The following is a 22,164-nucleotide window of genomic DNA, read 5'->3' as shown; positions in this document are numbered from 1 at the left end:
TGAGTTGGACACGACTCTGATATTGGAATACCGGCTTTTATAAGTTTTGAGTTGGACACGACTCTGATATTGGATAACTGGCGGGTTGTAAAGTTGAACTAAGTTTGTGACCTTTAAATTTCATTCAAATATTTCAACCATAATTGGGTCTAGGAACACACACTTTGGTGTTGCACAACAATAATACATCTATCAAGGCATTCAAGAACTGAGTTGGACTTAAATATCATGGGTATGTAAACTAATTTGTGACCCTGACTTTGCAGGCAGACATTCCAACCTAATCCACACTACACACACTTTATTAGTGGACACAATAATACCTAGTGTCAGTACAGGGTTCCTACTATTTTTGCAACAAAACATTTCAGGGTTTTTACAGGAAATTAATATATCTTAAATGATTGTTAAAGAAGCAATACTTGTATATGTAGAAACCGTAATTATCAATTGACTGTAAGACATTAAGTTTAGGAAGTATACCAAATAAATAGCCTTTCTAACAAACACTCCAAAGACTTGAGTCATGTTACGTAACTTAGTTCTTAAATCAAAGGCAAAACAAAGTCTCATATCAATGTCAATACCAATAATTCTTAATGGAACATTGCATTGCAAAAGGGAAATAATTTGAACTAAAAAAAAAATAAAAGAAGAATGTGTCTGAGGACACGAATGCCCCCACTCAAGCTAACCTAGCTTTCCAATGAAAATGGGATGGGCAGAAAAACAGTAGGATGGAAGGACAGACGGTCAAGGGTATCACTTAAGGATGCCTCCCTGGCCTAAAAATGGGGCATAAAAATAACTAACAAACATTAGAAATTCCTGGACTTTTGCCATTTCCACAAACTTGAAATTTTGTTTTAGCCCTGGCACAAATGGAATAAATTCAAGGTTTTTTCTAGATATCATGAAAGGATGAGAACACTGTCATTAACATCTTGCAAGGCATTCAAAAGTTTAAATAGGATAACTAGCACGGATAACAGACAGATGGACAGATTCCTAAATACCAAGGCAATCTTTATTGTCAGGGTGTGATTGTTATCCAAAACCTTTTTTCCACAAAGCTATGACCTTTTAAAGCACATGATATTAAAAAGACATATTTTTCCAAAGCAAAATCATAAATTACCAATTAATCATTAAAACATACCAATCAAGAAACACAAACAGCTTTATAAATATTTTATTTTGCTGTACAAATTATCAATATTCATATTTTAAATTTAACATCTATTTTACAAATGGAATGCATCATAAATAGTAAAAAAATATCACTGTACATCTCAGGACGGACTTAAAACATACTACAGGTATATAGCTTTTACATTTGATTTTCCTAGTAAAGAGACTTTACCTTTATCATTTTTTTTATGGAGAAATACAAAATGTCTATTGCAAGCTTTATGGTTTCTTACTTGTTTTTTTGTGGAAATTACATCGATCTAACCTTTTACAGTTCTAAAATCCAAAAATATGGACTCAAACAATCAGCACAAGTTAAAGAGTAAACCCTTAAAAGGACAGAATTATAAATACAACACACATCATTAACAAACAAGAAAACAGAAGAAATATTCTCTTCTTACAAAAAATACTAGTGTTATGAGTTGCATTGGTCTACCTTGTACAATATGAAATAAAAACACTTTATAAATTAAGTGTGTCAGAAGCACTTTTCTGGATGGAATAAGATGATAAACAAAGTCTTGAGAAATATCTTGGGTGAAAGTGCAAGATTCATTCAGACAACTTCCATGTAAATTAAATGTATTTTACATAAACAATATAATTGAATACTCTGTATTACATGTGAACATAATTGTAGTACAATTGAATGAACTTGTGGGATAGATGAAATTAATAGTTGACATTGGACATAGCAGTTCATGATAAAATGTTGTAGTAGAGAAAGGTGCATTGGATTCTGTCTTTCAAGAAGGTCCATGAAGGACTGAAGCTGATTGGATATACAAACCATCAGGCACTGTTAGTATTGTGTTCAACATTTTCTTTAATTATACATATCATCTTTGCAGTAAGTGGACAAGCATTATCTAACTTCCATGCAATTATTGTATGTTAAAATACATTGTACAGCAAAGCAGATTGTATTTATATACTGCATTTTAGTAGATCATCATAATTAATCATACCATCTTTAGCTTTTTGAATGGTAGAGGTATTCATTGCTTAATGAAAATTTTCAAGGGTGGATTTTGGAGGGAAGCGTGACAGAAATATTTCTATTGGTATGCTATTATATTCAACAAATGCACAATAAACAAGAATATTACAGCATCACAGCTTTGTATAAGTAAAATCAATGAAGATATAATTTTTCAGCAATTAATATTTTGTAAAATACTGAAAAATTCTATTTTGACAGGTCTTGCAATCAATTACCTTGTTTGTCACAATTTTCATAAGTAAACTTTTAAAAAACAAGTAATGTCTGCTTAAATGGCTAACTTTTTCTTCCATCACTATTTAATTTTATTGCTATCGCTGACCCATGAAAAAACATCAAATACGACGTAGAAACTGCATAGTTTCTATATTGCTGTAAGTCTGTGTTGAAGTACATGTATATTGAGAAAATAGATATTTTTATCATACCATTATACTGTGAATTCGCCACAATTGGCAGTTTGAAACTTCATTTAGAGTTTTCATGCAGTAAGATCTTAATTATCTAAATAAAGTTTTCAAGGTTTAGAATAATGTGGTAATATGAATTTGAATATAAATCTTTATTCTTTTACAGTAAATCTCCAAAATAAAACAGTGTTTAACAAATAAATATCACAGTTTAGAAGACCTCCTCAAGGCAGAGGGACTAGGTTGTCTTTGGCCCATTTCTTCATGGTTCGTACAATGTACTCTACTTGTGGATTACTGGTATTCCTTAACATGTTGATGACATCCCGTAAAGTGTCCCTACAAATATACTACTGGTTAATACTACAGGCAAAAAGCATGCAATGTATAGTAATCTTTCTAACTTAAAACCTAAGTGTTTCATGCAAGTAAGTACAGTTAACTTCCATTATGCAGACTTGAAATGAGTCATGTATATATTTTAAGATTTATACAAATGTTAAAAAATATAGCTTATTCTATATTCATCAACTTGAAGACATAGGGTGATCAACAATCTAATGACAACTCATGAAATTGTGTAAATTTAAATGACTACTGAAATTCAATTACAATTTATACTGATAATGAAAGTTAGCTGTGCTATGCAAATAATATATGTAAGTGATTATGCATATATATTTATATTCTTATAAAAATGTGTAAATTTTGTTATATGTCATTATCCTTGCTAAAGATCATCTGATTAGTTCTTTTAAAATATTTTTCAACAACTAATTCAGAACTTTAAACAAACTAATCTTCTTATTAAGTTGCAAAGGTTTTAAAAATGTACAAAGGCATAAAAATATACAAAGGCATAAAAACGACAACAAAATAATGGTGTACAATAATACATTCAAACTGGTACAGTATTATCTTTTGCCCATTTTTTCAGTGTCCTTATAACATATTCTGCTTGTGGATTATTAGTATTCCGCAGCAGTCGAATAGTTTCACGTAGCTGGTCTCTGCACAGATAAAGGAAAAAAATTTAGCAAGTAGTTCACGGAAAATATCTAACTCGTGTGTTGACACATAACATAATGCTAAGCTTTAACTCCTTTCTTGAAAGTATTTGACAGACTCTACATTGTAAAGTCACCATTCTTTCCTTTCAAGTACTTCTTTTGTTTTAAATATTGTATTTTCAAAACTGCAATTTGATAGTAGGATCATAGTTCTATGAAATAGGACTTTGCCTGTTTTTACCTAGTTACCCTTCTCTTTTCAAAGTTAAGTATGTGGAATTCACCTCAAACGTGGAATTTTCAACAGTGAATACAGCATTTAAAGAAATGTATATCACAGTAATAGAAAATATTGTGCTTGCATTCTTAAATATCTTACTGGATATATTGATATGTGTTTGGAGTTATCCTCTGATCATCTTTTGGAATATTTTAATATTTGGCGTTAAACTATTGTTGTGACAAGTTCTATATAATTTATTGTGTTTAATGATGACAAAACCACAGAAGGAAAACTATTTTTGATATACTAACCTAGGTTCATGTCCAGCTATAATCATCTGGAATACCCCCACACAGGCCCCTCTCTTGCCTTCCCAATACTCAGGGTTAGGGTCTAGTCTCTCCAGTACATCAAATGCCTTAGCTGCATAGTAAAACTGTCCCATCTACAGTAAAAGAAATATAAGTTATTAATCATTTCTAAATTCTTTGTGATCAAAACCCAGAATAGAGGATTTTACTTTTTATCTGCAACCAAGGATCCAAATGAAAATTTCATTTATTTTAAACTGAAATTGAGCTGATCCTTTAAAGCATATTTCATCATTATCTGCTTATGTAAATTTAGAATTATGGAAGTAGTACATGTATATCTGATTTAAGTGTTTTTTTTCTACCTGGCATTTAAATCATAATGGAACATAATGAATGTAAATTTCTCTAATTTGTTCACTTTTTTCACATTTCCCAACCGATTGTGAAAAAAAATTTTCTCCTCACTAGTGAAATAACTGTTCTCTGCAAATCATAGGTCGAAATTTAATTATGACGTCAAATTTTCTTGGTTTCTTATGAATTTCAATAGTGATGTCATGAAAAAAAGGTGACCATGCCTGATGACGTCACATATAAAGAACACAACTTTCTGCAAATCTTTGAAAAGGAGGATAAAAATCATTAGAGAAACAGATTTCAACACTATAACTCGTGTATTACAATATTTCTCCACTCTCAACAGTTAAATTTAAATTATTCAAAAAGCTCGGCAAGCCTCACGCTTTAAATATTAGAATTTAACTGTCTTGAGTGGAGAAATATCATAACACACCTGTTGCAGTGGTGGAATCTATATCTCTCAAGTCATTTGGCATAGGAACATATTTCCCACAGAATTCTGTCCAATTAGATAGAAAGTTTTTAGAGGAAAATAATCCAAGGTATAGTTTCACTGAATCATCTCAATATTTACAAGTTCCTCATTACATCCCAGATTACACTTTCATCTAGTAAAAATAATTTTGTCTGTTAATTTATTAAGGCTGAAAATAAGTTAACCTAAGCATGATCAGTGATATTTATAGTATCACCAATCAACATAATTGATTATCAAAAATAAAGTGTGACCAAATGACCAGAAGAATTAAACGAGTGCAGCAGTTTAAAAGATAGCTGCACTCAGTCACAAGAGGTTTTATTTTTTACAACAATTAGTTATACTTTTTATTATATAGAAACGTCTATCAAAACTCTTTGCTGTGTTACTGGCGTTATTTAGATTCAATTTATGTAATGTGGATTTCACTGTCCTTATTTGGCGTATGAATATATGTGTATTGCACTCAGTTGTCAAAATGGCAGATTGTCACTTTGAGAAGATTGATGCAGATTGTGCAATTATTATGAAGCAAGTAGTTGTTTTAAAAGCACCCAGACGATTGATTGTTTTAATTATTAAGGCCCAAATCTTGAGTTGGAAGTCTAAAGTGAGATGCCGGTTATAGGCATGGAAAGTCACAAAGTGAATAGAAATATTTCACGTGAGATTATTGGAATTTATCACAATCTGAAATTCATTAAAATCAACACCATCTATATAATAATTCGTATAATTCATTCATTGTCAACCAACCAAATTTTGATTGAATTTTTTTTCTTGGGACTGATTGATAATTTAAAAATCAAATAACATTAATTCTAGCTTCCTTAAAACTTTACTTATGAAATTCAAACATTATAATAGAAGAAACTAACAAATATTGTAAGACAAGTGCCTGAAAAAATTCTACCATAGGAAAACATGATCTTTCAACTTTTTAAAGTTTCTTTAATGCTATACCTTGTAACAATCATTTGCTATAAGTTGTAACAAACTAAATGATTCTCCTGAAGTCTCCATCTTTAGATACAACTCCCAGGCCAGTCGTGCCTTTCTGTTCATTATATCTATAAAAGTATTCATACATCTTGTAACAATTTATAAAATGTGTTTCTTTTGCATGTGATTGGTTTTTTTTTGTGTATACATTTTTTTCTTCAATAATTGAAATGTGTGCTGTTAAATATTGTTCATAAAAACGTATTCATTCAATAGTTTTGTTATTTACAATTTTTCATGTTATTAAACCAAATTCTCATCATGATAACATTGTATACATGTAAAACAACACAAACTACATGATGAACAGTAATTAACTCTGAAAATACCATTGTTAAACATGGATTCAATTTTCATTGTTTATTATTTTTCTGTTGTTTCCTGAATATTTGGTATGCTAATGGCTATCTAAAATCTGTACAATGTACAAAACCACTAAACCCTTAACCAAAAAAGAGTTTGCAGTAGGCAAAGATAGGAAGATATATCTACTCCAGAGTACTTACAACATCTTGCTAACCAACTGAGATATGTGTAGTCATTCTTTGTCTTCTCACTTTGTATTAATAAAAACACCTATAAAATATTGAACATCTATCAACAAATAAATCTTCATATATATATATATACATATGATGTAAGTCTTCCATAGACTGTGGAATGTTTGGGTAGTTGTCTTTTAATCAGCTCTTAAAAATGAATAGCATTTAGCTGTAATTAAATCATTTTAACATTGATAATCATTTCCCTATTTTAATGTAACTGATCCTAGAGTGTCTCAGTTTGTTTAATAAAACTTTTAATTAGAATGTTTAGTTTTTATTCTAATAACAGCAAAGTTATAACATAAGAGAATCCTGCTTAAAGGTTTTAAAAGCTCATTTCATTGAATTTTTTTCCTACCTAATAAATATAAAGTTTTGACAAAAAAACCAACATTTTTACACAAAAATAAAGCACCCAGTACTTAGAAATATAAAAATATACCAGGAGTAACACCCAAGCATTTAACACCTTTACATATAGGCCAAATGATGATTAATGTTATGTTACCTCTTCTGCTTCTTTGAAGTTTCCTACAGCTGCCTTGGCTTGAGCATAATTAAAGTTGAAAGTGTCATCATTGTAAAAGTAACTCTACAAAAAAATAAATGCTGAGGTTAATGAAAAGTCTAATTTTGATAGTGTCTAATATCTGTTTATTACATACCTGCCAACCCTCCCATTTTAAGCGGGAGTCTTCTGCCCAAACAATGAAATTCCTGAAATCTCCCACTTGCTGGTCCGCTCCCGCGCGGGAGTATACAATCTCCCACTTTTGGATATTTTGACCTGGAATAACCAGCGTTTGTAATTTTCTGGCTTTTTCATTACTTTCAATAGAAATAAATAAACAATCGGCGATCATTAAAAACTTTGGTCAGTAGTTTTTATGTTCGATATATAAGTAATCGAAATTCAGTTCTGCTATGTCAACTCCAACAAGATAGAGGTCTTTGTCTGGACCAAGCAGCAGTGTAAAAAAGAAGAAATAGATAACTGTAAATCGAAATGTCAAGCAGATTTGAATGAAAGATTTTCAATTTTTACGACCAAGACCAAGTGAACTTGGCAATGAATCTTTTTGCACATCATGTTCAGTCAACTTTTCGATTTCTTCTGGTGGTCTGTACGATGTTTGAAAGCATGCTTAGTGTGAGACACACAACAAAATCAAAATATGGAATGCTATGAGTTATGAGACTCGGAGGTATTGAAAAAGGCTAAAAAAAAAAAACGCCTTGTATAGATTATAACCATGTATTGAAGAAATAAAGTATATTTATTAACTCTTATTGTCGTTTTGTAGATGAATACGTAAACAGGTCATATATTTAATTTGAAAATGTCGTTCGCGCAAAATCTCCACCTCAGCTGTCATAGCTGAGAGGGAGATCTCCCTCTTTGAAGGTTTCAGAGGTTGGCAGGTATGGTTCGTTAGTTTGTTACATAATCATTCAATATAAGAAAACAAAAAGCTGTAACATTTTTCAATATCATTCAATTCTATTCTATACAACAATGACTTTTAATGAGATGGACTAAAGATTTGTTTGTTTTCTAGAATTTTATTTACAAAAGCAACACATAGGTATATCTAATTTCTAGGTTAACTAAAGGTACTATGAGCAAAGCTCATAAAAGGATACCCCAGCCCCACCCCTTGTATTTATCTTAAAATACTGTATTGACATTGACCTTGGAAACAGCCATGTCAATATTATTCCCAACTCTAGTGGTGGACAAAAATAATATCAACAATCATAAGTATCCTTCTTTTTGACAGCATTATTTTAATCTATATAATGAAACTTGCAAGAACATAAAAACATTATTTCTCATTAAATACTATTTTACACAAACACTACACATACTTGGGAAAATAAAACTGAATTCTATACACAAGAGTTTCAATAATTGCTATGAAAATCCATCAAAATTCAAATAAAATTTCAGCACGATTTCTATAGAAAAATTTATGGATATGGTTTTGACATTAAAAAAAAAAAATATCTAGGTTTTTCACTTGTTGCTTCATTATGACAATGTATTTAAGAGTCAAAAAACTATTTTGCAGCCAAAATTGTCTAATTTTAGTGTACTGTAGTATTATTTTAATTTTATTAATAGGATATTCAAGGACTCTCTCCTCTTACGCACACTAATATCATAATATTCAGAGATAACTTTATTTAGATCACCATACCTTTATAGAGTTTAAATATATCAATACATCTTCGAACTGTTTTAATAAAAAGAAACAGGATGACATACACTGCCTGCCAGGAATGGTGTCTGAAAATATCAATAAGTATGTATAATATCATGTCAACAATGTAGACACTATGTAAGTATAATGTCAATGAAATATAGGTAATTTATGATAACAAAGTTCACATCATCACTTCAATTGGCTCAATAAACTTCAGATCTTGTTAATAAAGAAGCTTCTCTAACGTTGCTATCCCTTGATAATAAAAAAAGCTTTGGATCAAGTTTCATAAAATTCAATGTACATTTGACTAGAAGATGTCATTGATGTCAATAAGACAGTAACCAAACAACAAAATTTACCAAAAGACATACAGAGTGCAACACACAGTCCTCAAAAAGTGACTGTCTCCTTTAAGTAAAGATGTATTAAAAAAGTATGAAAATACAAAAAATAAACTGTTGCACAGAGATATATCTCGCCTGTCGGCAGAAAATTAAGAAAAAGACAATCTGATGGACAGTTACATTTCTAATTAATTCAAAGTTGCTGGACCATGACATTGAGGGCAGCACCTCTAAATGATTGTCAAACGAGATGTACTGATAGTAATGCAATTTATAGAAAACATCATTGTCTTTCATAAGAAGTTCCTATCAAATCAAATTAAGCAGAAAAGTTAACATGGAAAATTGGTAATAAATTAAAATTCACTGGACCATGACATACAGGGGCAACACCTACGGAAATGCAGTACCTATGTCTTGCTTCTGCGATGAAAACTAAAAGAAAACAATAAATCAACAATAAACTCACTTACGTACTTTGTATATAATTCGGCAACCCTTTAGTAAGAACAAACCATTTTTATGATAAACATTATAATAATAACATTTGAAATATTGCTTATTAACTCAAAGTTGCTGGACCATGATCTAGGGGGTAGGGCCTCCAAATGGTTGACAAACTGAGATGTACTGATAGTAATACAACTTTATAGAAAAAATCATTGTCCATCACAAGTAGTCTCCTATCAAACTAACTTGATCAGAAAACCTAACAATGAAAATTGCTTACTAATAGAAGTCGCTGGACAATGACCTAGGGGAAGGGCCTCGAAATAGTCATCAAACTGATATGTGCTGATAGTAATGCAACTTGATAGAAAACATCAATGATCTATCAGTAGTTCCTATCAAACTGACTGACTTAAGCAGAAAACTTTAACAATTGTTGACCCCTAAGCATCAGGAAAAGCAACATCTATGTCTCTCTTTCCGCGACTTTCACAGGCTAGACAAAAATCAACTTGCAAGGAAGCATTTACATTAGTCTCAAATAGTTTCAATATCATTATAAAATACTCACCACATTCGCTGGCAGATCCACCAACTAACTGAAAATACTGCTGAGCTATCTTCAAATGTTCTCTCTGAAATTAATAGAAGTCATCTTTAAAAGTTTGTTGTAACATTGTTCTATCTCATTTTCACAAACAATTTGTTTTCTTTTCCTATTTGTTGATTGATAAAAAGCAAAACTAGAATGTAACTATTGATCAAAATCAAGTGCAATATTCAAATGTGCCAAAAAAAAAACTAACATTAGAGGTCATCCATATTTCTCAATTTTCCAAAGTTGACAATGGCTTCTTATATGTATTGGAAAGAGGGGAAAAGTTGACAAAAAAGTACAATTCAATGCAATTTGGATTTGTTTGTAATTTTGGAAATTCTAAATTGGTTGCTATCTAACTTTAAGAAATTTCGACAATAATTGTTTATATGAAAGCCAAAAACAAAACAGGATGTTATTACAAAACTTAAAACAACATTCAGCAAATTTCGAATTTCTTCAACAAACTATGGAGACATTTACCCAGACATACAAATTCTTGGTATGAGATAGTGTGTCAGACTTCCAGGCTGAGAGCCTCTAAGAATAAGAGGTCGGAAAGATAATCTGTCAGTTTAATAATATAGTTATCGACAATTTTGAGATATTTCTATCATACATTTGGTCAGACACATTCTGAAAGTCTATTTGCCTGAACCAAATTTTTTTCTGACATGCCAGACAGTGAGAAAGATTTCTAGACCTCTGTTCAGCTAACATCCAATTTTATCTATATTTGGAAACAGCCCAAGATTAATATAGAACTCAATGATTAGCATGTACCAATACATAAAGTTTAGGAAATTCTATTTGCAGTTTGCACACATCAGAATATCAATGAGACCTATGAATGACCGGTTAAGGAATTGCTTGTGTTCCAATATAAGGGAAACAAGAAGTCTTTGCAACTCACACATCTATATATATCTTTTGTTAAATAAACAAATATTTCATGATTAAATTTTCTCAATTTTTAGTACTAGTGTAATAATTTTAACAAACTTGAGTACTTTTTTTTCATATGAATTTGAACTTTTTTAATATTTAAAGTGTAATGCATTCCTTTAAATGAATTAGTAACTTTAGTTTGTGCGAAGATGTTTGTTAATTCAATAGGACACTTTCTTACCACAGTTGAATCATCCTGAATAAATAACATTTCACTTAATGTATAAGAGTAAAAGGGGTGACAAGGGGTGAATACTTGAACACATTTTTGTCAAAATGCATTTAAATTTTCAAAGTAAAAAATTCTACATCAGTGCATCCTAGTTTGTGATTTAAATAATGTTTACTAGTAAAATGAAAATCAAGCATTGAAGTAATAGTCTTTTTGTAAAAGAGGCTTCTATCCCAAATAAAGAAATCTGAAAGGCTAAACACATCTAAAGATTTTAAAAGACTGCTACTACAATATCCTAAAAGCCAATGAAGGAACCAAAAATTAGCAAAAAGTACCAGAAAAACGGTATAAAAAGCTACACTTCAATTTTCCTTAAAAATCTGATACCTTTGTTTCAACAGGAGGACCACTTCCCTTTTCTTTCTGGGTAGGTTCCTATTTTTACCAATGCATTTTTAATAATAAAGATTATTGTTTTCACTTTGGTAAGTTATCATCTATGCAAAATAGAGTTCAAAGAAGACATTTAAAAATATCTTCAAGACAAATTCAAGGCATTACAACTAAGATGAAAAATGGAATGTCATTTACACATGTTCAAGAGGAAAGTTTTACAATGTGCGATCATGTCAGTAGAAAAATTACTTTAAATGACATAGTTTAAACCTGAATGACAATGATAATTAAATATCAAGAAGCTATTACAATATATAACACTTGGTTAGAATTTACAAAAAAGTTATTGTTACTAAGCAACTCATAACAATAAAGTACTTACTGATCCAGATTCTTGTCCTAAAGCAGCATTAACCACACCTTTTAATATGTATTCTTGTGGGGTTGTTGGCTCTAAGTCTTTAATCAAGTTGTATGCTTCTGTTACATCATCTGAAATAGAAATATTGCCATGGAGCATTGTGTTTTTCATTTTGTACCAATTTTCATTAATCTGACAGTTATTTTAGTGTGGTTATATTACATTATTAAAGGATCATCCATTTACAGTAGACTTCCTAGAAATCTTGTAGCAGAGGCTCAAGATTTATTGATTTATTTTTATCTCCTGCCAAATTATCTGTTATTACCTTGTTTTAAGTAATAAATAACTAAGTTAAGTCTGGCTTCAGGTATCACATCAATCAGGGGAGGTAATACTTGTAATGACCCTTCTCCACCACGGAATACAACCTAAAACATAAAATCATTTAATTGGAACAATATCATTTGCAAGACATCAAATGGGTGTCGAAAAACTTTACATGTTATTGAATTCATAATGTAAAAGGTACCTCTGTAACCTTTATGAAAACTGATTTACTATGAATAAAAGTAAAAGTGAAATTCATTTTCACATCTTATGGACATTCTTGTTTGTAAAGAAAATTATGAATCATAAAATGTGAGTTAAATGGTAACAAAGATATAATGCTCTCATTAACATTCTAAATTTCTTATTAGAGCTATTTTATCATATATTTTATGTAATTGTTTCAATCATAATTTCTGTTTTACAGTTGTATTTCATGCAATTTATCTTTTATACAGATGATTATGAATAGTATAAGACATTTTTGGTACTACATGACTTGATACTAACTTACCAAATCAGTGCTCAGTGCGACAATGACTTACCAGGTTATGTTTTATGAGATCTCTAGCAAACACAAATGATGGTGAGGCCATTTCCTGTAAACTCTTTAATTCTGCCTATAACATATAAATATTAGTTTAGAATAAATATAACAACCTCGACATCACGCAATGATAATTAAGTTTATCTTGAATGAAGGGAGATGAATGACTCAACTTTCTACTAGAGCGTTAAATAAAACAAGGGCCATAAATCTTGAGCAGCATTAGCTGAAATTGTCAAAATCTGACTCAACCTCAATGTAGTTGTCAGAAACTGCATATCAAATTTGAAAAGGATAGGTTAAACCAAGTTTAAGTTATCGCAATAAAACAACATGAAATGCCATGTTTCAATCAATCAAGGACCCTATCCCTATATTCCTATATGGAAAATTGTCAATATATGACTTGACCTCCATTTTTTCTTCTATATTCAAAATTAAAAGGGTTGAAAAATTCTCAAATTATGGCATGGAAGCAGATGGAGCAGACTACCTGCCTATATATTAATGGCCTACTGGAAGTTTTTTTAAAATACATTCTGAAAAAATATGTTTGATTTTCAAATAAATTCAGATTTTGCATTTGGCAATTATTGCTAAGACAGAAGATCATTTTGTTTTATCCGATCAAAATTTTAAGACATGAAAAACAAAGAAAAAAGAAATGCATTGTAAAAAATTGCTGTTCCTCTGAATGTACATTTTTTGCCAGCAAACCTCTTATTCCATAGCCAAGCTATATGTGTGTTCCTACCTCTGCAGCCTTCCCATTGTATAATCTGAAATGATTACATGCTTTCAAGTTTAAGGCTATAGCACTGTCTGGATACTGTTGTAAATATACTGCTAAAACTTCCTACAATGATACAATATAATTAGTTTCAAAACCATACAAGTACTATAATAATTCATTTGAAGAAAACAAATGCGTAAGAGTATCTGTACCAGGAGTCAATATAAGCAACAAAAACAATATATTTGTAAATGATTGCAAACATTTTGTGGTTTAAAGAATTAAGCCTTAGGATTAAAATGTATGTTGTGAAGAAAGTTAACTGTAAAGATGAGATGCTATATCCTAGTAGAGGAATTTAAAATCCGAACTGATCAGACTCACTGACCAAGGGGGACACTGTCAAATGGATGGGTGTACTAAGAAGTTGGTTTAAATAGACATGTGTAGATTCCCTCATCATTTCAACACCATAGTAAGGGTAAAAAATTTTGCACCAGACATTGGAAAAAAAGACAAGGTGAACTTGCAGTACCAGTGATGTGTAGTGAGTACATACAACTGGTTTATCAAAGATATTTCAGTTTTTAACACCCAAGAGACTGCCAGTAAATATTGTACACAAATATAGAGTGTTGTAGAACATTATTAAACAAACACTTGCCCCATAAGAATTTTCTTTACAATATATAATATTTAGATGTATAAGATTATATATAATCAGGATAATAATATAGCTGCTATTTTAAAAGAATAAATTTGAGTGCAATTATGTTAACTTACCTGTGACACATCATAGTAGTCTAACTTGTAGTAACATAAAGCAACATATACATTTAATGCCAGGAAATCCCTGAAATAAAAAAAATCCATGGTTAAGGGCCGAGTTTTCTTTATTGCTGTGGTACTTGGGTCTAACCACAAAATTCACTGAGATTAACAACTTTACATTAATCAGTATCTATTTTGCAGAAATAAGTCAGAATTAGTGTTCCAAATCATAAAACTCTTAACATCAAGATGTGTTAAAACTGTTATTTCTTTATAAACTTAAATCATGACAATTCTTCTAAATGAAAGCTCATGGACTTAAAAAGAGCAAGACTACATAATAGTTTGACAATATAAGAATCAGATGAGTAAGGAGTGTAAAATAAAAAGATTTTTACACCTCTAGATGTCTTTATTTGTTTCTATGGGTTGCTATCTCATTGTCCTATGTATACAGATAACCTTTAATTCATATTTGCACTACCATCAATTAAATGTGTATGTGCTAACCTATTATCTAAGAGAATACGTTTGTATATGTCTATAGCCTCTTGATAATGACTGCGGAGATAATGTATAGATGCTAGGGATAACTGATCCTCTATAATGTCTTGTAAGTTCTGATGGAAGCCCATCAAACGTTTTTCATCACTGAACTTGTGTGATAAATGGAATAGCAATCTGTTCTGTAGTCGACTTTTAGGACCTGAAATGTAAATGAAATCTTTCAGTTATATTGACCAATTTTAACTTAAATTCTCCAAGGTTAAATGGTTCTTTATGTGTAAGTGTAAATCATTGATGGTCTGTCTTAAAGAAAAATTGTGTTAATCAGTTAATAAAAGTAGTTAGGTTGGTTGGAAGTTTCAATGTTAGTTGGTTAAACTTTCTAAGAAAAAGCCATCGAAAAATTTACTAAAATAGATAGCATCATGGTAAAATGTATAATTATGGACCTAGAGAGATGAATTTCTTAAGAAAACACTTTTTGTATAACTCCCATACATTTGAATTTGGTTGGGTAAAGAAAAAAATTTATTATAACTTTGGCTATACAATTATATATGGCTATAAAAAGAATTTTTCTCATGTCCTGAACATGCATGAAATATTTGCCACTGTATATTCATTAAACAACAATGGTTCAAAAGGATTTTGTGAGAAGGGAGATAATTCTTGTTACCTAGAAATTCAAAAGGGATAATATAAATAAAATCATAACCTCATTCATTTCAATATAATATTAATCATGCAAACAAGTGAAAACTGCACACTAGAAAAACAGGTAACAGATGGCTTGATATTTTTGTTGTTGTTTTTTTTGGGGGGGGTTCAACTATATAATTTTTTTTTTGAAAAATGGAACAATTAACAAGTTTTTGTTAAGAATCAGGAAAGCCATACATTCAGTGTCCTCATTCAATTTAAATATGCAAAACAAAGCTGTTTTTTATATAAATTCTTGCTGATGTCATTATTGAAGATCTAGAATATTTTCCATAATTGGAAAAGTTATAAAGACAGTATTGAAATATGCATGAAAGACAAATCTATATTTATACACAATGGCAAATATCCTCATCTTCAATTTAGGAATAATGTGCGAATATCTTTCTTATGTAAATGATAATCTTGATGCTCCACAAAATTATTAATTGAAAGGTAAAATAGTCGTTCTTTCAGGTAAGTTCCTAAATAGTTCAGGACTTTTACAATTCTGAAGAGTATATCAGACTGGTTGGTTGTAATCCTAACTACTATGAATTTTGCAACGTAGTGGGTTATTTTTTACAGAAGAAATGAAATAATTGTACATGCAGGTCACAGGTTAGTTCTGTGTATTGACATTAGTTGTATGAATGGGAAAACTGTCAAAAAACATCCTCTACAATAAAGGTATTAGACGTGTAGGGTGTAGTGTGGTGAACAGGGTTCTTGTAAGTAAGGTCTTGACAGTGAATGAGATTCTTACAAGTAAGGTCTTAAATAAAACTGAAACATAAGGTCGAGTTGAAATAGGTATTTTTGATAAAAAAAGGGAGGCTTATTAGATCACATACTATGTAAGATATTATTCAAATCATTAACATAAGAATATGGATCCATAGGATAACATTTCATGGCTTATCACGTTTCCATGATGTTTAGTGTCAAATTAGTGAACTACAAAATCTGGGTCCAACCCCTTATTTGGCATATATTTCAAAAAGTTCACATTATAATAACAAGTTCCAAGTTGATGTGACCACAAATTCCTGGTAAACAGAGACACAGAAGGAAAACATACTGCACCCTTACTATAGAAGATGAGGCATAAAAATCAAACCTGCATAAAATCATAAATAGCAGTATTTACATTTGAACTATTTAATACATACAAGTTTGTAAATACAATTATTATTCAGGTATATGTACCATTTTCATCAATTGAGAAAGAGATGAAAGTATTTGACATGCTTTGTAATATTGAAGAAACAGAACAATATATACAGTTCAAGGGTCATGCTTTACATATTATTTGATGTCAAAAACCATTTACATCATTTATTCAGAAAGGTGTTTTTTATACAAGACCTTACTTTTTCTTATAAGAAAATATATATTTTCAACATGCATATGATACTTTAATCAAGCGTTCATATGGACTTCAAACAAATGTTTTTTATTACACGAAAACTGACAAAATTTACTTTTAGCTGAAAATGAATTTTTAGAATAACTATATAAAAAAATATATATTTCATTGACGTGTGACAAAAAATGCATACAAAAATAAACAAATAAGGAATTTGAACAGGTAAACACATACTTACAATACATGTCAAAGGGTACAACCGCTAAAATACAGTAAGGAAAAAAAGTGTTTTGCATGTAAATGAACAGAAAATAAAACTACGAAATGGGAAAAAGTAAATATAAAGTAGTGTAGTCAGTGATATGTTAATGTGAAACTAATAGATATTGCAAGTCAATAAGGTAATCATTTATTAGTACAACTAGAAAACTGATATGACAGCAATGGACCCACTTGGACATTCTTGAAACACTTACATTTATTTAATACATTTTGAAGGTGGCAGCAAATGCATAATTTTTGACACCAATTCATGATATCTTATTCTACCTAGATTGAAAATTTCCTTAAAATCCAAAATCCATGAAAGTTTTTTGGAGTATTTAGACACCCATTTTGAAGATAACAATCAATGAATAAATTAGACAACAGGAATTATTTCAGGACATCTTCTACATACATGTAGGTAATAGATATCAAATTTTGTTAAAATCCATGCACGTTGATTTTTTTATGTATTTTTAAGGCCATTTAGAAAATGGCAGGTGACAGATAATTTTTTTAATTTACTTTACAAATTTCGTTTAGAATAATATTATACATAATTTACCTGAACCACTCTATGTGTACTGTATAAACTAACAGTACATATATATACTTGTAAATATTTCAACATCCCAAACTTATGCATAGGACCTAGAAATGTTAGATTGTCTATATATCTACACACAAATCAATTGTCAATCTGGACAGAGCCTGAAGAAATACCTTATTAACTTAACAAATATATCTTAGAGGAATGTCTATGTGCAGTTTTGTTATATCATAGGGAATTGATAAAATAAAGTCAGAATTCCTAAAACAAAAAAAATAACAGTTAAAATTAAAAGTGCTACTAGTAGGCTGCAGGTATGTTAGTGTAATACAAACATGCAGTGTCTGAATTAATATTGTTAAGAGGGGAAAGAAATTCACTTTGACATTGTCTATCAACATCTTACATAAATCAATGAATTCAAAAGATCAAGTTAATTCATATGAATTCAATATGACATTTTCACAAATTGACTCATGATTATTTCTTCTTTCTTTTTATTCTTTCTAACACAGAAGAAGTTTCTTGTTTACCAGTTATATCATTAAACTTTATTTAATAAAGGTCATCCTTCCTTTTTTGCTGCATATTCAATATCCCCTCAATACTAAAAAAATGATATACATGTAGGTTCAAAATCTGAAACTATGTTAAATGAATATAAAGTGTGGAGTCTGAACTGTGTGATACAAAGCGATCAAATTTTATCTTTTTCTCTAGGTTCAGGTTAGACATATTGCTGTATATTTGTAAATCCAACACCAATTTGCACATTTAATCAAACAACCCATGTGCAAACTTTTTAAACAACTTTCCTACTAATAACTTTTTTCATCAGAATTGCTCACCTTTTTGCACCGCTGAATCAGCCTCTGGATACATTCCTAAGAAAAAATAGCAGCATGCCAAATTTGTCCACAGATCTGGATGACAGCCATCCTTCTTTGTCAATCTGCTATATTCCTGTAATCAAGAACAAGTCAAGGGAAATGTTATATAAATATTGTGATTTTTAGAACAGCTTCTATATACAATGATATATAAATGCTGAATTTTTTGTTGCTGATTATTATAATTTAAAGTAAACACAAAAATCATAATATAATGGAATGAAATCAATGAAACAATATCTTGTTAAGACATTAAGAGATAACAAACATTATCTAATGAAACACATGGGAAGGAAATAATGATCAATTAATAAAGGAACAAAGTTTTTGCTGATCTTTTTTTAAAAGTTACTGGAAGTTGATCAGTGATCAGCTGATGTTCAAATTGTATTCACACCTTAAAGCAAGATCAATATGGATTTGTTCAAGTAATCTAATTCATTGTTAGATAATCACATGTAAACCATGAACAGAAGAAACTAAAGCATGTATCATAAAAATAGAAGATTACTGAGTTTACTCATCTTCATAGTGTTGACTATGTTAAAAAGTACTAGTATTTGCAAAAAAAACTATCAACATAACAAGATGTTTCATAGGTTTTAAATGAATATTTCCATACATTAAATACAGTTTTCGTGTTATCAAAAATTCTCTGTGAACAAACAGGTAAAATGATAATTAAGATACATGACAATTGCCACTAAATGGAATATTTGGCATCTGTTTGTTTCAGCAGTTGTAATTTTACATACCTCCATAGACCTCTTATAATCTCCCAAATGAAATGCACAGTAGGCTATCCACATGTCAGATTCATCATTACCTCTACCACTATTTCTGTTAAACTAAAAATATTAATCATATCCTTAATACATTGGTACTTCTAAGTGGACATGATTATTTCTTTCAAAACACACAATATGTTCAGTATGAAATTTTTCTTATAAACAAAAGTATTTTTAGAAAAAAATCTGTTGATTTTATTCAATTAAAAGCACCCTCATTTTGTAATGCAAATCTTGTAACCCATGGTAGGCAACTTAAGTGAACACCTTAAGTGAACACCTTCTGGGTGATTTGAAACTTGACCTTACATTCAAGTTCTTGTCTGTAGACTTTGGCTGCATAATTAAAAAAAAAACAGGCCATGAAGTCAACTCTAGCAATTTTATTGATGGTGTTTTGTAGTCCAGAATCATGCTTGAAATTCATGTAAGAATGATGTAAATTTTAGAAAGCTTACAATTTCATGTACATACATGTACCTAACAATCTAAATTTTGTTTGAATGTTTGTGTCATTGGTATGTTGTACATTGACTTATACCCCACAGCTCCTTTCAGTCATTTATTTTCAAACAATAGTTATAATATAAACAAAAAATGTATGATAAAGAATTAAGTGATAGTTGGCTGTTGAATTCCCAGTGATGGATAGTACATGTATACAGTTAAAGAGTACCCATCATAAGATGTAGTCAATTTGTTCAATTTGTTGGTAAACTTCATAAAATGACTTACCTCTAACAGTGTTATTGCTCCAGTATAATCCCTTAGGTTTAAGAAGTCTTCAACTTTTGGTATTTTTTTCTTCTTTTTATCTGCTTCTTTTGCAGGAGTTGTAGAGCCAGGCCCAATGGCCGGCTTTGCACGTGAGAGCATCTAAAATAAAAATACAAACTAGGGGATGAACCATTATCCAAAGTTTTTACCTTTCATAATTACAATGTAAACCACCAAATTAAAGTTATTCAAACAATCATGGAGATCAAACATATTAAATATTAAAACCTAATGAAGGACAAAGTCTCATAAAAGGAAGAAAATGAATGGCTTATAAACCAAAAAGAACAAAAAGTACAGCCAAAGCCTGCAAGGAATCAGAACTTTGCATATGGGAGATATATTCTTTAATCTAAAAAAAAAAAATTTACCAACTTTCGTAACAGCAAATTTAAATAACACCTTCCTCATATTATACATGAAAAATATATTCTAACAAATACCAATCTATAATTGTCAGATGAAAACCAGCTCAAAATTAAACAAAAAATATATTTTTTCATTAATTTAAGATTCTTTTACCTGATTACATGTATCTACATGTACATAAAAAATCAGGGCAAATAACCTCTATGGGTGAGCATGTTATGTGGTCGAATGATACAAATACCAAAAAATTCGTAAGGGTTCCACGAAACCCAGTGTCTCGCCTACTTTTGCTGTAAGTCGCAGACACAACAAAATGGGGAAAAAATTATTAAAAATTTTCCTCTAGATACTATCTTTTGATTGTAAGAAGTTCTGTTCAAGTTTGGTAAAAATCCAAGAAGGTTTATGAATCTAATAAATGTTTTAAAAACTTTAACCATGTTAACTGCAGACTGTACGTAATGTTAACTGGAATAAAACTAAGTCCATTTATAAGTAATATACAGAAAAACAGGAAATAAATTTTTACAAAATTTCCTTCTAGATACTAGCTTTTGATCATAAACAAGCTTCTGTCCAAGTGTGGTACAAATCCAGGATAGTTTAAGAAAGTTATTAAAATTTGAAAAACTTTAACCACAGAGTGAATGTTATGTTAACTGGCAGAAAAACTAAGTCCATTTATGAGTAAAATATGGATAAACAGGATTTTTTTTTTTACAAAATTTTCTTCTGGATACTATCTTATGATTATAAACAAGCTTCTGTCCAAGTTTGGTACAAATCTAGGATAGTTTAAGAAAGTTATTAAAATTTCAAAAACTTTAACCACAGAGTGAATATTTGTGGACACCGCCGCCAACAACGACGGAATGTAGGTTCCCTATGTCTCGCTTTGCGACGGCTCGACAAAAAGGGGGTATGTTGACTGATTACTTTCCTGTAAGTAGTTAAATTAATTGATAAAAAGTGACAAGAGGAAAAGAATACTAATTTTTTTTTCTCTTTCCAAAAGCATAAGCATTACAATGTGTGTTGATTTGTTAAACATTGTTTATGTATGATGTGAAGGTAAAAAAAGTTCATCTCAATCTGATTTTTAACATGGAAACAAGTGCTTGTGGTGCCAGGCTAAGGTTTTACGTTAAACCATATTTGAGCTGGTATCAAAAAGAACTGGGTTCTTAGTTATTTGATTCTATCAAATACTGAAGATATATTACCATATTGAAATAATTTTAAATTCTTTTCCAACAGTGTAAACGATTTTTGTTGTCAATGAAGCCTTGGTTGGAATGCAATCACTGCGCATGCGTGTGAGTCAGTGTTAAACATAATTTTATTTTATCGATCGTTTTCTTGTTCTCTACAAGCGTTTAACTGATTTAAAAAAGTGATTAAAGGTTTTCGGTCTCGGGTCAGCACTGTCTCGGTTTTGTAAATGCATTAAGAGAAATATCAATTTCATTTAAATAACATTTATGTGAGTGTTAAAAACTAGCAGAAAAAAATGTAAAGAGACTCAAAATGGGAAGGTTTACAAAACATA

At 30.2% G+C, this 22,164-nt stretch overlaps 1 protein-coding gene across 2 annotated transcripts; it reads right to left on the bottom strand.

Annotated features, from left to right (window-relative positions):
• Positions 1-1,176: 1,176 nt before the first annotated feature.
• Positions 1,177-21,928, bottom strand: LOC127707462 (intraflagellar transport protein 56-like). 2 transcript variants are annotated; one of them, XM_052211988.1, is made up of 17 exons: positions 21,839-21,928; positions 20,205-20,345; positions 19,437-19,529; positions 18,640-18,754; positions 14,913-15,108; positions 14,415-14,484; positions 13,653-13,754; positions 12,897-12,971; positions 12,350-12,452; positions 12,043-12,152; positions 10,115-10,178; positions 8,741-8,829; positions 7,048-7,131; positions 6,501-6,570; positions 5,956-6,062; positions 4,152-4,285; positions 1,177-2,946 (listed from the first exon to the last, which is right to left on the bottom strand). In XM_052211988.1, exons 1-17 carry the CDS (start codon positions 21,839-21,841, stop codon positions 2,832-2,834), a joined length of 1,671 nt encoding a protein of 556 aa, XP_052067948.1. In that variant the 5' UTR covers positions 21,842-21,928; the 3' UTR covers positions 1,177-2,831. The 2 variants fall into 2 exon arrangements, with proteins under 2 accessions (XP_052067948.1, XP_052067949.1); XM_052211989.1 differs by lacking the exon at positions 1,177-2,946 and adding an exon at positions 2,953-3,617.
• Between the last annotated feature and the right edge of the window lie 236 nt (positions 21,929-22,164).

Source organism: Mytilus californianus, unplaced genomic scaffold, assembly GCF_021869535.1.
Source record: "Mytilus californianus isolate M0D057914Y unplaced genomic scaffold, xbMytCali1.0.p SCAF_7, whole genome shotgun sequence".
Lineage (NCBI taxonomy): Eukaryota > Metazoa > Mollusca > Bivalvia > Mytilida > Mytilidae > Mytilus > Mytilus californianus.
This window is presented reverse-complemented; position numbering and strand designations above follow the sequence as displayed.

Coding starts and splice junctions, on each gene's coding strand:
- LOC127707462 (XM_052211988.1), bottom strand. Junction 14,485..14,912: donor CGTATTCTCTTAGATAATAG/GTTAGCACATAC, acceptor TTTTTATTTCAG/GGATTTCCTGGCATTAAATG. Junction 12,972..13,652: donor ACAATGGGAAGGCTGCAGAG/GTAGGAACACAC, acceptor TATATGTTATAG/GCAGAATTAAAGAGTTTACA.